Here is a 14,298-nt window from a genome sequence, read left to right as displayed (position 1 = left end):
TTAAACTATAGATTGGGGGGGAAGGGAAAGTCAGGGAACCAAGAGGTGAAGTAATCAGCGGGAGCGTAGCTGCTTAGGAATACAAAAAAACACGAACAGACAAAACTCAAGAGTGGTTACGATTGTCCCCATCCCACAAAATATGACACAGTGTATGGAAAGGCTCAGTAAACCAAGGTCCACCACACTAAGAAAACAAAAAGGGACGGTCAATAGAGAATTAAAGGTGCTATATTTAAATGCGTGCAGTGTATGGAACAAGGTAGATGAGCTTGTGGCCCAGATTGTGACTGGCAGGTATGATGTGGCAGGCATCACAGAGACATGGTTGCAGGGGGTTCAGGACTGGCATTTAAACATCCAGGGATTCACAACCTATCGAAAAGCCAGAGAGGTGGGCAGAGGGGGCGGGGTTGCCTTGTTAATTAGGAATGAAATTAAATCAATAGCACTAAACGACATAGGGTCAGATGATGTGGAGTCTGTGTGGGTAGAGTTGAGGAACCACAAAGGCAAAAAAACCATAATGGGAGCTTTGTACAGGCCTCCTAACAGTGGTCAGGACCAGGGGCACAAAATGCACCACAAAATAGAAAGTGCATGTCAGAAAGGCAAGGTCACAGTGATAATGGGGGACTTCAATATGCAGGTGGACTGGGTAAATAATGCTGCCAGTGGACCCAAGGAAAGGGAATTCATTGAATGCTTACAGGAGGGCTTTTTGGAACAGCTTGTGATGGAGCCCACGAGGGACCAGGCCATTCTGGACTTAGTGTTATGGAATGAGCCAGACTTGATTAAAGATCTTAAAGTAAGGGAGCACTTAGGAGGCAGTGATCATAATATGGTCGAATTCAATCTCCAATTTGAAAGAAAGAAGGTAGAATCAGATGTAAAGATGTTACAGTTAAATAAAGGTAACCACAGGGGCATGAGGGAGGAACTGACGAAAATCGACTGGGAGCAGAGCCTAGTGGGAAAGACAGTAGAACAGCAATGGCAGGAGTTTCTGGGAGTAATTGAGGACACAGTACAGAGGTTCATCCCAAAGAAAAGAAAGGTTATCAGAGGGGGGATTAGGCAGCCGTGGCTGACAAAGGAAGTTAGGGAATGCATCAAAGCAAAAGAGAAAGCCTATAATGTGGCAAAGAGTAGTGGGAAGTCAGAAGATTGGGAAGACTACAAAAACAAACAGAGGATAACAAAGAGAGAAATAAGGAAAGAGAGGATCAAATTTGAAGGTAGGCTAGCCAGTAACATTAGGAATGATAGTAAAAGTTTCTTTAAATACATTAAAAACAAACGGGAGGCAAAAGTTGACTTTGGGCCGCTCCAAAATGACGCTGGTAATTTTGTGATGGGAGACAAGGAAATAGCTGAGGAACTGAATAAGTACTTTGCGTCAGTCTTCGCAGTAGAAGACATGAGTAATATCCCAACAATTCCGGAGAGTCAGGGGGCAGAGTTGAGTTTGGTAGCCATCACAAAGGAGAAAGTGCTAGAGAAACTAAGAGGTCTAAAAATTGATAAATCCCCGGGCCCAGATGGGCTACATCCAAGAGTTCTAAAGGAGATAGCTGAAGAAATAGTGGAGGCGTTAGTTATGATCTTTCAAAAGTCATTGGAGTCAGGGAAAGTCCCAGAGGATTGGAAAATCGCTGTTGTAACCCCCCTGTTCAAGAAGGGAACAAGGAAAAAGATGGAAAATTATAGGCCAATTAGCCTAACCTCGGTTGTTGGCAAGATTCTAGAATCCATTGTTAAGGATGAGATTTCTAAATTCTTGGAAGTGCAGGGTCGGATTAGGACAAGTCAGCATGGATTTAGTAAGGGGAGGTCTTGCCTGACAAACCTGTTAGAGTTCTTTGAAGAGATAACAAATAGGTTAGACCAAGGAGAGCCAATGGATGTTATCTATCTTGACTTCCAAAAGGCCTTTGATAAGGTGCCTCACGGGAGACTGCTGAGTAAAATAAGGGCCCATGGTATTCGAGGCAAGGTACTAACATGGATTGACGATTGGCTGTCAGGCAGAAGGCAGAGAGTTGGGAAAAAAGGTTCTTTTTCGGAATGGCAACCGGTGACGAGTGGTGTCCCGCAGGGTTCAGTGTTGGGGCCACAGCTGTTCTCTTTATATATTAACGATCTAGATGACGGGACTGGGAGCATTCTGGCTAAGTTTGCCGATGAAACAAAGATAGGTGGAGGGGCAGGTAGTATGGAGGAGGTGGGGAGGCTGCAGAAAGATTTAGACAGTTTAGGAGAGTGGTCCAAGAAATGGCTGATGAAATTCAACGTGGGCAAGTGCGAGGTCTTGCACTTTGGAAAAAAGAATAGAGGCGTGGACTATTTTCTAAACGGTGACAAAATTCATAATGCTGAAGTGCAAAGGGACTTGGGAGTCCTAGTCCAGGATTCTCTATAGGTAAACTTGCAGGTTGAGTCCGTAATTAAGAAAGCAAATGCAATGTTGTCATTCATCTCAAGAGGCTTGGAATATAAAAGCAGGGATGTACTTCTGAAGCTTTATAAAGCATTAGTTAGGCCCCATTTAGAATACTGTGAGCAATTTTGGGCCCCACACCTCAGGAAGGACATACTGGCACTGGAGCGGGTCCAGCGGAGATTCACACGGATGATCCCTGGAATGGTAGGCCTAACATACGATGAACGTCTGAGGATCCTGGGATTATATTCATTGGAGTTTAGGAGGTTGATGGGAGATCTAATAGAAACTTACAAGATAATGAATGGCTTAGATAGGGTGGATGTAGGGAAGTTGTTTCCATTAGCAGGGGAGACTAGGACCCGGGGGCACAGCCTTAGAATAAAAGGGAGTCACTTTAGAACAGAGATGAGGAGAAATTTCTTCAGCCAGAGAGTGGTGGGTCTGTGGAATTCATTGCCACAGAGGGCGGTGGAGGCCGGGACGTTGAGTGTCTTTAAGACAGAAGTTGATAAATTCTTGATTTCTCGAGGAATTAAGGGCTATGGAGAGAGAGCGGGTAAATGGAGTTGAAATCAGCCATGATTGAATGGTGGAGTGGACTCGATGGGCCGAATGGCCTTACTGCCACTCCTATGTCTTATGGTCTTATGGTCTTATGGCATGTCCCACAATGTCACGCTGGCGGGGTGGACTCTTATTGACGGAACACCCATCACCCCGCCCACAGAAAACCTCCATGAACTATCCCCTGGCACTGCATGGAGGCAGTGTCCGGGCACGGTCCTCTCCTCCCTGAGCCAAGCACTCTTCTGAACTCCTCTGGCGAGTTCTGTTCGCCAGGTACACGCCAGGGGAGACCTGTCGTGATTCACATCGGCGCACACTCAAGCCAATGTGAATGGACAATCTCTTGGGCAGCACGGTGGCTCAGTGGGAAGCACTGCTTCCTCACGGCGCTGAGGTCCCAGGTTCGATCCTGGCTCTGGGTCACTGTCCATGTGGAGTTTGCACATTCTCCCCATGTTTGCGTGGGTTTCGCCCCTACAACCGAAAGATGTGCAGGGTAGGTGGTTTGGCCATGCTAAATTGCCCCTTCATTGTAGAAAAATTGGGTACTCTAAATTTATTTTAAAACAAGTGAATGGACAATCTCATGGCCTGATAATTATGTTTATATGTATTTTAATAGGAATCCCGACGTTCAATGTTGAATAAGAGACTGAGGTTGCAAACAGTCAGAGTCAACCTGAGGTTAGGGTCAGGGAGAGTAGAATATTTGGCAAACAAATGATTCCCAACTCCTGAACTGGCACTGGTTGACACAATCGATGCATTGGCAAGCAGCTGGAGATGGGGAACCAGAAAGAAAATGCTGGAAAATCTCAGCAAGTCTGGCAGCATCTGCAGGGAGAGAAAAGAGCTAATGTTTTGAGTTCAGATGATCCTTTGACAAAGGTGTAAGACAGAGAAAGTGGGAAATATTTATATGTGGAGTGAGAATGAAAGATGAGTCATAGCCACAGAAACCCAGGGAAGCGGGGTGCTAATAACCACGGAAACCACGGGGAAAGAGTGCTCATGGCAGTCCCCAGAGAGAACAAAAGGTGTGAGAGGCCAAACAGCAGAGAAACCAACATCAGAGGATAAACTGTGACAGATGTAGATGTGGGGGGAGGGGAAGCAAAGGGGAGAAAGGGTAAGGAAAGGAGGATAAAATGGGGGGAGGGGTTACATATATATAAAGAAAGATAAGAAAGAAAGAAATGGTAAAAGACAGTTAAACTGAAATGGGATGAAAACAAATGGGTCGATGTGAGGTAGAGCTAATCATCTGAAGTTGTTGGATTCGATGTTGAGACCGGAAGGCTGTAGCGTGCCTAACCGGAAGATGAGCATGGCCGAATGATTGCGCCCTTAGTCTCTCAAACGGAGAATCCTGCCCCACGTCACTCATAATTACAACCTTGCAGTGAAGGTGGAACTGCTCTGCATTTGACTATCTCCTAAAAAAGAGCCAGTGTAACCAGTTTCAAACAGGCACGTGGGGGGACATATACTACCTGTTGCAAGATTTAAATGCGCTCTACCTTTGAAAACCTTAAGTGCCCCTCCCATGATCATGGGCACAGCAATAACATGGCACTGACAAACACCAGGTACAAAACCTCCTGGCCAACACCAATTGAAAATCCAGGGTGCATAGACCATACAGTGCAGAAGGAGGCCATTCGGCCCATCGAGTCTGCACCGACCCACATTAAGCCCTCACTTCCACCCTATCCCCGTAACCCAATAACCCCTCCTAACCTTTTTTGGTCACTAAGGGCAATTTAGCATGGCCAATCCACCTAACATGCACGTCTTTGGACTGTGGGAGGAAACCGAAGCACCCGGAGGGATCCCACGCACACACGGGGAGAACGTGCAGACTCCGCACAGACAGTGACCCTGCGGGGAATCGAACCTGGGACCCTGGCACTGTGAAGCCACAGTGCTATCCACATGTGCTACCGTGCTGCCCACAAATCATTCTAAAATGAAAAAGCACAAATCATTCTAAAATGTTGCCACAAATTTTAGCAAAGGTTATTCAAATGTATTTCCATAAACAGCACCAATCTTGGTGCTAATTTTATATGACAGGTGGGAGATGGATGACTGAATGCTCAAAATTGAGGCAGCCTAAATATAATGAACTGCAAATGGATGGATACTTCCTTAACCAAACCTAAAACAAAACATTTCATGGGAGCTGAGCTAAGTACAGATGGTAAAATGGATCTCATGATGCCTATTAACTGGACATCACCAATCAGAAAGTCTACCCTGCTTTGTGGCAAGTTGACGGCATAGTAGTTAGCACTGCTGCCTCACTGTGCCAGTGACCTGGGTTTGATTCCAGTCTTGGGTGACTATCTGTGTGGAGTTTACACGTTCTCCCTGTGTCTGTGTAGGGTTTCTTCCAGCTGCTCCGGTTTCCTCCCACAGTCCAACGTTTGACCATGCTTAAAACAAAATTGCCCCTTAGTGTCCGGGGGATGTGCAAGTTAGGTAGGGTTGTGGGGATAGAATGGGGAATGTGCTTGGGTCAGGGTGCTCTTTCAAAGGGTCGGTGCAGACTTGATGGGCCCAATGGCCTCCTTCTGCATTCTATGTTTCTGTGAGAATTCAATGTTTACTGGTTAGCAATTGACATTTCATCTCATCCACAATGACGGTACCATTCCACTTTGTTACCTGAATTCCATTAATACACGCTCCCACTATCGTGTGGTAATCACTCTTTGAACAAAGGGGACAGGCCTCCGCTGTTTCCCACAGGAAGTGAAAGGTACACCCGTCACATGTTCCTTCCTGGCATTTTCTGTCAACATGATAAAATTGTTAGAGTAAACATTAAGAAAAATATTTGATACAAGGTGAACTGTGATAATTTTCAACCACAAGAAAGCTAGCTTATTTGGCGACACTAGAGCTTTTTATAATTAATTTTCCGGATGTGGGCGTTGCTGGCTCGGCCACCATATATTGCCATCGCTAATTGCCATTGAGAAGGTGGTGGTAAGCTGCCTTCTTAAACTGCTGCAGTTTCTGTGGTGTAGGTGCACCCCCTCCCAGTGCTGTTCGGGGCAAGTTCCAGGATTTTGACCTAATGACAGAGAAGGAACAGCAGGATAATTTCAAATCAGGATGGCAAGTGATTTGGAGGGAAACTTCAAGGTGGAGGTGTTCCCATGTGTTTTCTGCTCTGGTCCTTCTAGATGGCAGTGGTCGTGTGTTTGGAAGGTGCTGCCTAAGGAGCCTTGGAGTTCCTGCAGTGCATCTTGTAGCTGGTGCACACGGCTGCCACTGTTAATTGGAGGGAGTGAATGTTTGTGGAAGTGGGAGCAATCAAGCGGGCTGCTTTGTCCTGGAATGTGTCAAGCTTCTTCAGTGTTGTTGGGCCTGCATTCATCCAGGCAAGTGGGGAGTATTCCATTCACACACCTGACTTGTGCCTTGTTGATCGTGGACCGGCTTTGGGAAGTCAGGAGGTAAGTTATTCACCGTATGCTTCCTAGCCTTTGATCTGCTCTTGTAGCCACAGGATTTATATGGCTAGTCCATTTCAGTTGCTGGTCAATGGTAACTGCCAGGTTGTTTATAGTGGGAGATTCTGCGATGGAAATGCCATTGAATGTCAAGGGACAATGGTTAGATACTCTCTTTTTGGAGATGGCCATTACCTGTAATTTGTGAATATTTCTTACGAATTATCAGCCCAAGCCTGGATATTGTCCATTTGGACATGGACTGCTTTAGTATCCGAGAAGTCCCAAATGGTGCTTAACATTATGCAGTCATCAGCGAACTTCCTCACTTCTGACCTTACAATGGAAGGAAGGTCATTGGTGAAGCACCTGAAGATGGTTTGGCTGACAACACTTTGTTAACTATCTATTAATTGGGAGTATAATTACATTCAGGAGGTGGACATTAAATGGGGATTCACCTGTTCTCACAAATATAGATGCAGTTTAAATGTGTGACTGCTAGACTGGAGGTACACAATGTGCGTCTATTGAAAAAAGAGCTTGTAATTCCATGAAAGACTCGACTCCAGTTCTATCCTTCACCTGGGTTGGCTCCGGAGTTGTATCACACAATCATTTGGAATGTACCACCAGTCTCTCAGATTGGCCAATTTTCACATAATGTGGAGATGCCGGCGTTGAACTGGGGTGAGCACAGTAAGAAGTCTTACAACACCAGGTTAAAGTCCAACAGGTTTGTTTTGAATCACGAGCTTTCGGAGCACAGCTCCTTTGAGGAAGGATCTGTGCTACGAAAGCTAGTGATTCGAAACAAGCCTGTTGGACTTTAACCTGGTGTTGTAAGACTTCTTCCTATTTTCACATAGATATGACTCCTAAAATAAATCGGTAAAGCTCAATTTATTTAAGCAGATCAGTATTTTCCCTCTGTCTTTTTGTTCTTTGAAGGTGACACATTTGAGAACCTAGATGTCTCCCATTTAGCAATCCTGGTTCAATTGTGACAGGACTTTTTAAAAGTCTTGTTCTGTTCTGAAGTTACCACTAGAGGTCACTTTAAATAAAGCCTCTCACTGTCTCAAGCTGCTAAACTGTTTTTTTTTATTGTTGTGCTCATAGGTTATACATAGAATATAGAAGCAGGAGGCCATTCAGCCCTTTGAATCTGCTCCACCATTCATTATGATCATGGCTGATCATCAAGTCCAATACCTGATCCCGCCTACCCCCCCCATCCCTTGATTCATAGGGTGGCACAATAGCACTGTGGTAAGCACTGTTGCTTCACAGTGCCGGGGACCCGGTTCAATTCCTGGATTGGGTCACTGTCTGTGCGGAGTCTGCACGTTCACCCCGTATCTGCGTGGGTTTCCTCCGGGTGCTTCGATTTCCTCCCACAAGTCCCGAAAAGACGTGCTTGTTTGGTGAATTGGACATTCTGAATTCTCCCTCAGTGTACGCGAACAGGCGGCAGAATGTGGTGACTAGGGGATCTTCATAGTTACTTCATTGCAGTGTTAATGTAAGCCTACTTGTGACACTAATAAAGATTGTTATTATTTAGCCCCAAGAGTTATATCTAAAACCTTCTTGAAATTACACGTTTTTGCCTCAACTACTTTCTGTGGTAGTGAATTCCACAGTCGCCACTCTCTGGGTGAAGAAATTTAACCTCGCCTCAGTCCGAAAAGGTTTATCCCTTATCCTCAAACTATGATCTCTCGTTGTGGACTCCCCTACCATCGAGAACATTGTTTTGAGTCTACCCTGTCTAATCCTGTTAGAATTTACAATATCTATGACACCTTCAATGGTACTGCAGGACATTTTACATATCTATGAATTGGAACAGAAGCATATCACTCCCCAGAAAAGGGGAAAGGTATTACTGGCTGAGGCCTTGACAGTAGCTGTATCTTATTATTTCCAGTGCATTAATTATACAAATGTGACACCCATGAACACAATCTTCAAAATTAATTTCGTAGATATTTCAAATTCCCTATTCCCTGTTCAATGTTTTGCTCCTGTTGCCAGTCAAGAAAGTGACAATGGTGAAGTAACAGTCCCCCCCCCCCCTAAAAGACATAACATCTCAGCTGACTGAGCAATCACACAGATTCATCATTAATACTGTTGGCTGATAGATCATCATCCACCACCTGAGTACGAACCCTGTTTCATTGTGATTTGAAGCAAGCGCTTTAGTTGCTATGATACAAAGCAGTAAATGGTACACTGTTTTTACATATGAATGGTTCCTCATGAATAAAATTCCCTTTTCACACATCAGTACCTGGACAGCTGAGAACTGCTGCCTTATTGTTGGTGTTTTACATTCGATTTGATCGGGAGGTACATTTTTATAAATGTGTACTGTAATAAACTGTTTGGTTTTGGGGTTGCAATGACCTTAAAAACGTCATTTTAAGAATCAGAGGCATTACCTTGGCACTGAAATGACTCCTGAGCTGACGTGGGAAGGACTGCATCTCAATCTTACTGTGGATGCTCTCCCATTTTTACAAGTCTGTGTTGATTCAGTAGACCTGCATAATATAGACAAAAGTCTCATCAGATTAAGTCTGTTCTGCAGCATGTTAATGATGAGCTTAAATTGAGCAGTCATTTGAAAATGTAAAGGGAACCAGTGGCAGCACGAAGCTAACAGTTAGAATGGAAGTTGGCAGAGAGCTTATAGAATGCATTAAGTGCTGCACCCCCAACATATTCAGATGTGTACACAGCCACAGTGGAAAGCATTGATATAGATGGGAAATGAACAGAAAACCAAGGGTGATCAGTGTATAAAGTGTACTGTTCCACTACCTAAAGCCAATAGCAGACAGAGATGTAGTAAAATTACTAATACTGTGGAGAACAAGACAGCATTGCTTCGTACGCTGGTAATTAAAGGGCACAAATTTAAGATCAATAGCAGAAGAATGCGAGGAGAAAATAAGGTAAATGTGTACGTGTGTATGTATTATACGTATGGTATGTATATGTACTGTATGTATGTAGATGACATACAGATATAAACAGAGCAATTTTATATCGAATCATATAAGAAGGAGGCTGTTTAACCCAAAGGGTCAATGCTGAGGCTGATGTTTTCTCTCCCCCCTATTCATCTGACCCTCTTGAAACCTTCTTTTCTCCCTCATGTACTTATCCAGCATTTTTTTTAATTCAAGGGGTGTGGGCTTTGCTGGTTAGGACAGCATTCATTGCCTATTCCTAATTGCCCTTGAAGGTGATGGTGGGGGGCAGCACGTTGGCGCAGTGCTGCCTTACGGCGCCGAGGACCTGGGTTCAATCCCAGCCCCGGGTCACTGTTTACACATTCTCCCCATGTTTGCATGGGTGTCTCCCCCACAACCCAAAAGATGTGCAGGGTCGGTGAATTGGCTACAGTAAATTGGCCCTTATTAGGAAAACAATAATTGGGTATTCTAAATTATTGTTTTAAAAAGCTGTTAGTGAGCTGCTGCCTTGAACCGCTGCAGCCCAGGTGCTGTCCACACACACAATGCTATCAAGGAGTGAGTTGCAGGATTTTGACTCAGCGACTGTGAAGGAACGGCAATATATTTCCAAGTCAGGATGGTGAGTGACTTGAAGGGGAACCTCCAGGTGGAAGTTTTCTTGTGTATCTGCTGCCCTCGTCCTTCTAGATGATAGCAGTCATGTGTTTGGAAGATGCTATCTAAGGAGCCTCGGTGAGTTCCTGCTGTGTAGATGGTACACGTTGCTGCTACTCTGCGTCAGTAGCGGAGGGAGTGAATATTTGTAGAAGGGATGCCAAACAAGCAGACTGCTTTGTCCTGAATGGTGTTGAGCTTCTTGAGTTCGGTTGGTGCTGCAATCATCCAAGCAAGTAGGGAGTATTCCATCACTCCTGACTTGTGCCCTGTAGATTGTGGACAGGTTTGAGTCAGGAGGTGCTCTTGTAGCCACACTATCTATATGGACAGTCCAGTTCGGGTTTCTGGTTAATGATACCCCCCAGGATGTTGATAGTGGGTGATTCAGTGATGGTAATGCTATGGTGGGTGGAAAGAGAGAAGGAGACACAGCAACTCTTTGACAACCACGATGTGCGCGGTTTCTTCCGCACGATCAAAATCATCTACTGGACGAGAACTCAGGGGCCCACCCCACTGAGAGCCAAAAATGGAGAGGCGCTCATCAAAAACAGAGAGGTAGTCAACACCCGCCTCCTCAACCAAGACACAGCCTTCAACACAAGTGTCCTCAACACCGTCCCGTAATCCGCTACCCGCACTAACTGAGCGCACCCCAGCTCGCCGTGGGGTTGAAAAGGCCATCTGACAGCTGAAGAACAACAAGGCCTCTGGCCCAGATGGAATTCCCACAGGAGTACTAAAATACAGCGGGGATGCTCTCATGACAAGAATCCACAACCTCACCTTGTCTGGAAGGAAGAGAGCATGCCAGAGACACCTTAATTGTGAGCATTCAAGAAAGGAGACAGGTCCGATTGTGGAAATTACAGAGGGATTTCCCTACTCTCACGGGAAAGGTCATCATGAGAATTCTCCTCAACCGCCTCCTCCCAGTGGCCGAAGAGCTCCTCCCTGAGTCTCAGTGCAGCTTCCATCCATCAAGAGGCTCAATGGACATGATCTTCAGCGTGCGGCAAATCTGGGAAAAGTGCAGGGAGCAGCATCAACCTCTGTATAGGGCCTTCTTCGATCTCGCAAAGACCTTTGACTCTCAACCGTGAAGAACTGTGGAGCATCCTCCTCAAACTTGGTTGGCCACAGAAATTCGTCACCATCCTCCACCTGCTCCACATGCAAACCATGATCCTCACCAAAGGAACCAACACAGACCCAATACGCAAACTGGAGTCAAACAGGGCTGCGTCATTGCACCAACGCTCTTCTCCATCTTCCTTGCAGCAACATTCCACGTCATCACCCTGAAGCTCCCCGCTGGAGCGGAACTAACCTACTGGACAAGCGGGAAACTGTTCAACGTCTGACACCACCAGGCCAGAAGCAAGACCACCCCAACCTCTGTCATCGAGCTGCAGTACGAAGACGACACCTGTGTGTGCGCACACTCAGAGGTCGAGCTACAAACCATGTTCGATGCATTCACTGAGGCAAATGAAAGAATGGGCCTCAAACTAAACACCGAGAAAACAAAGGTTCTCTAACAGCCTGCTCCTGCCGCAGCAAACTGTCCCCCAACCAACAAGATCCACTGTGAGCCCTTGGACAATGTGGATAATTTCCCATACCTTGGGAGCCTCCTCTCGGTGCAAGCTGACATTGACGATGAAATCCAGCATTGACGCCAATGCACCAGTGCAGTCTTCGGAAGCCTGAGGAACATAGTATTCGAAGACCGAGACCTCAAATCCAGCACCAAGTTAATGGTCTACAGAGCAGCCATGGTCCATGCCCTCCTGTATGCATCAGAAACATGGACAATGTACAGCAGATACCTCAAATCCTTGGCGAGATATCACCAACATTGCCTCTGCAAAGTCCTGCAAATCCACTGGCAGGATAGGAGCACCAAGGTGAGCGTCCTCTCCCAGGCCAATATCCCCAGAATAGAGGCACTGGTCACATTTGACCAGCTGCAAAATGCAGATTGCCCACATGCCCGACACAAGACTCCCAAAACAAGTGTTCTACTCTGAGCTCTGCAATGGCAAGCGATCACTAGGAGGGGAGAGGAAACGCTACAACAAAACTCTGAAAACCCCGCTAACTGAATGCAACATACCCGCTGACACGTGGGAATCACTTGCCTGAGAACACACAAGCTGAAGAAAAAGCATCCATGAAGGTGCCAATCACCTCGGGCGTCGTAGGCCGGAGCACGCAGAGACTAAGTGAAAACAGAGGAAGGAGAGTGCAGAATCCCGAGCGTCCCACCCACCTCATCAAGCACCACCGGCCAAACTTGTGGCAGAGTCTGCAGATCCAGAATCGGATTATGCAGCTAACGCAGAACTCACTTTCCCAGAGTGGAAGCAAATAATCCTTGATGCTGAGGGGCTGTCCAAGAAGGAGGAGGAGAAGATTGAATATCAAAGGGTGAATTCTCTCTTGTTGGGCTTGGTTATTGCCTGGCACTTGCGTGGTGTGAATTTCCACTTGTCAACCCAAGCCTAGATATTGTCCAGATCTTGTTGTATTTGGACATGGATTGTTTCAGTATCTGAGTAATCTTGAATGCTGCTGAACATGGTATAATCATCAGTGAACATCCTCACTTCTGACCTTATGATGGAAGGAAGATCATTGGTGAAGCAGCTGGGCATGGTCGGGCCCAGGAAATTGATTTTCCTGGCTCCACATTAAAGTAACCTTTTTCTTGAAACTTACCTTTATGGTGACAGCCTCCAACGGCCTCTTTAAGAACTATCGGTATAGGTCGCATATCGATCAGGTAATTCTGAATACACAGGCTCAATGCTTGTTGCATTCTGGCAAAAATAACTTCCGATTTTGGGTCCTAAAACAGGGTCCTCATTCACAAATTCAAGGGTACTGATCCTTGCTTGAGGTAACTGCCAGGAATGCCTCACCAATGCCTGAACCAACAGGTACAGTGACACATTCAGACATGGGAGATTGGTTGCAAAATTGACCTATTTTACACTCATCATCTCCCAGAAAATAAGTGCAAAATATCCAATTTCACCGCCATTATTTCTGAGAAACTTGAGAATTGAACAATTCTTTGAGTACGCAAGCATAAATCATTTACCTGTAAAAGAAGATTATATCAGGCAGTGTCCTGTCTTTTTCAATAGGAAACAGGTCAGGGTCAGCAGTGATATTTTCCAGTGTCTTTTGAGTGGTCACTCCTGAAATTATAAAATAAATCGTCTTCAAAATGTTCACTTTCAGACCAGATACTGAAGCCTGAATGGGATTAATTTGTCCTCAATACGAGAGAAAAAGATCTGTATTCTTTTCAGATAAATCTAACTCTGAGTTATCTAGGCCAAATCCTGGGAACATTCATGACATGAGACCCTTACTGCAAAGATGCCCCTTGATTCATTTTAACATTGAATTTTACTGTATAAAACAAAAAATACTAAAAATTATTATTTTAATAGAAATATTTTAATAGAAATAATAGGAATACTCCTAAATTAAAGTTCATAGGCGGGATTCTCCGTCCCGCCGCACCCGTTTTCTGGTGCCCCTAAAGGCAGCGGGATTCTCCGTCCCGGCAGCCGGTCAATGGGATTTCCCATTGTGGGCACCCTCACGTCATCGGGACATCCGCGGGCGTGAGAGGGCTGCCGGCGAAACTTGGATCCCGCCGACGGAGAATCCAGCCCCATATTTGTTTTATGAATACATTGATCAATAGAACAGGAAAGTTAGGGTAACTTTCTTCATGAACAGTTGTGTAACTTTGCAGTGGTTGCGTGAGGGGTGTTAGGAGGTTGCCAATATGTTTTCCATTAAATACTTAGGCTATTTAAACTGTCATAATCAGCCTGTTGGCTCATGACAGGATAATAACAAAAATTACAAGGTGTCAGAAGATCTGATGCACATTTAACCATATATTTCAATGTTTATGGTATTTGAATAGAGATTTAAAGAGGGTATGCATTTCAAGATAAAAGACACTTAACTAAAACAAATGAGTTAATGGTTCTGTTAAGATAACGGACATAGACATTGCATATCCATACATTAGCACAGGTTTGAGTTTCAACATGATAAAGTTACACTTTTATCCCTTATAGAGGACTGATGATTTCTGCGGTAGATCAGAATAAAATAGATTGAAATTCTAAACCTG

General features: G+C 45.1%; 1 protein-coding gene across 1 annotated transcript in view; it reads right to left on the bottom strand.

Moving 5' to 3' along the window:
- elapor1 (endosome-lysosome associated apoptosis and autophagy regulator 1) overlaps nucleotides 1–14,298 on the bottom strand; it is a 217,408-nt gene that overhangs the window by 34,762 nt on the left and 168,348 nt on the right. Inside the window, exons 17-19 of the mRNA XM_072480299.1 lie at nucleotides 13,240–13,339; nucleotides 8,931–9,032; nucleotides 5,687–5,813 (exon numbers count right to left, since the gene is read on the bottom strand). Coding sequence (XP_072336400.1) covers nucleotides 5,687–5,813; nucleotides 8,931–9,032; nucleotides 13,240–13,339 — 329 coding nt within the window. The remainder of the gene's footprint in view (nucleotides 1–5,686; nucleotides 5,814–8,930; nucleotides 9,033–13,239; nucleotides 13,340–14,298) is intronic.

This window comes from Scyliorhinus torazame, chromosome 17 (genome assembly GCF_047496885.1).
Source record: "Scyliorhinus torazame isolate Kashiwa2021f chromosome 17, sScyTor2.1, whole genome shotgun sequence".
NCBI lineage: Eukaryota > Metazoa > Chordata > Chondrichthyes > Carcharhiniformes > Scyliorhinidae > Scyliorhinus > Scyliorhinus torazame.
Note: the sequence above shows the minus strand (reverse complement) of the source record. Positions and strands in the feature narration are given on the sequence as shown.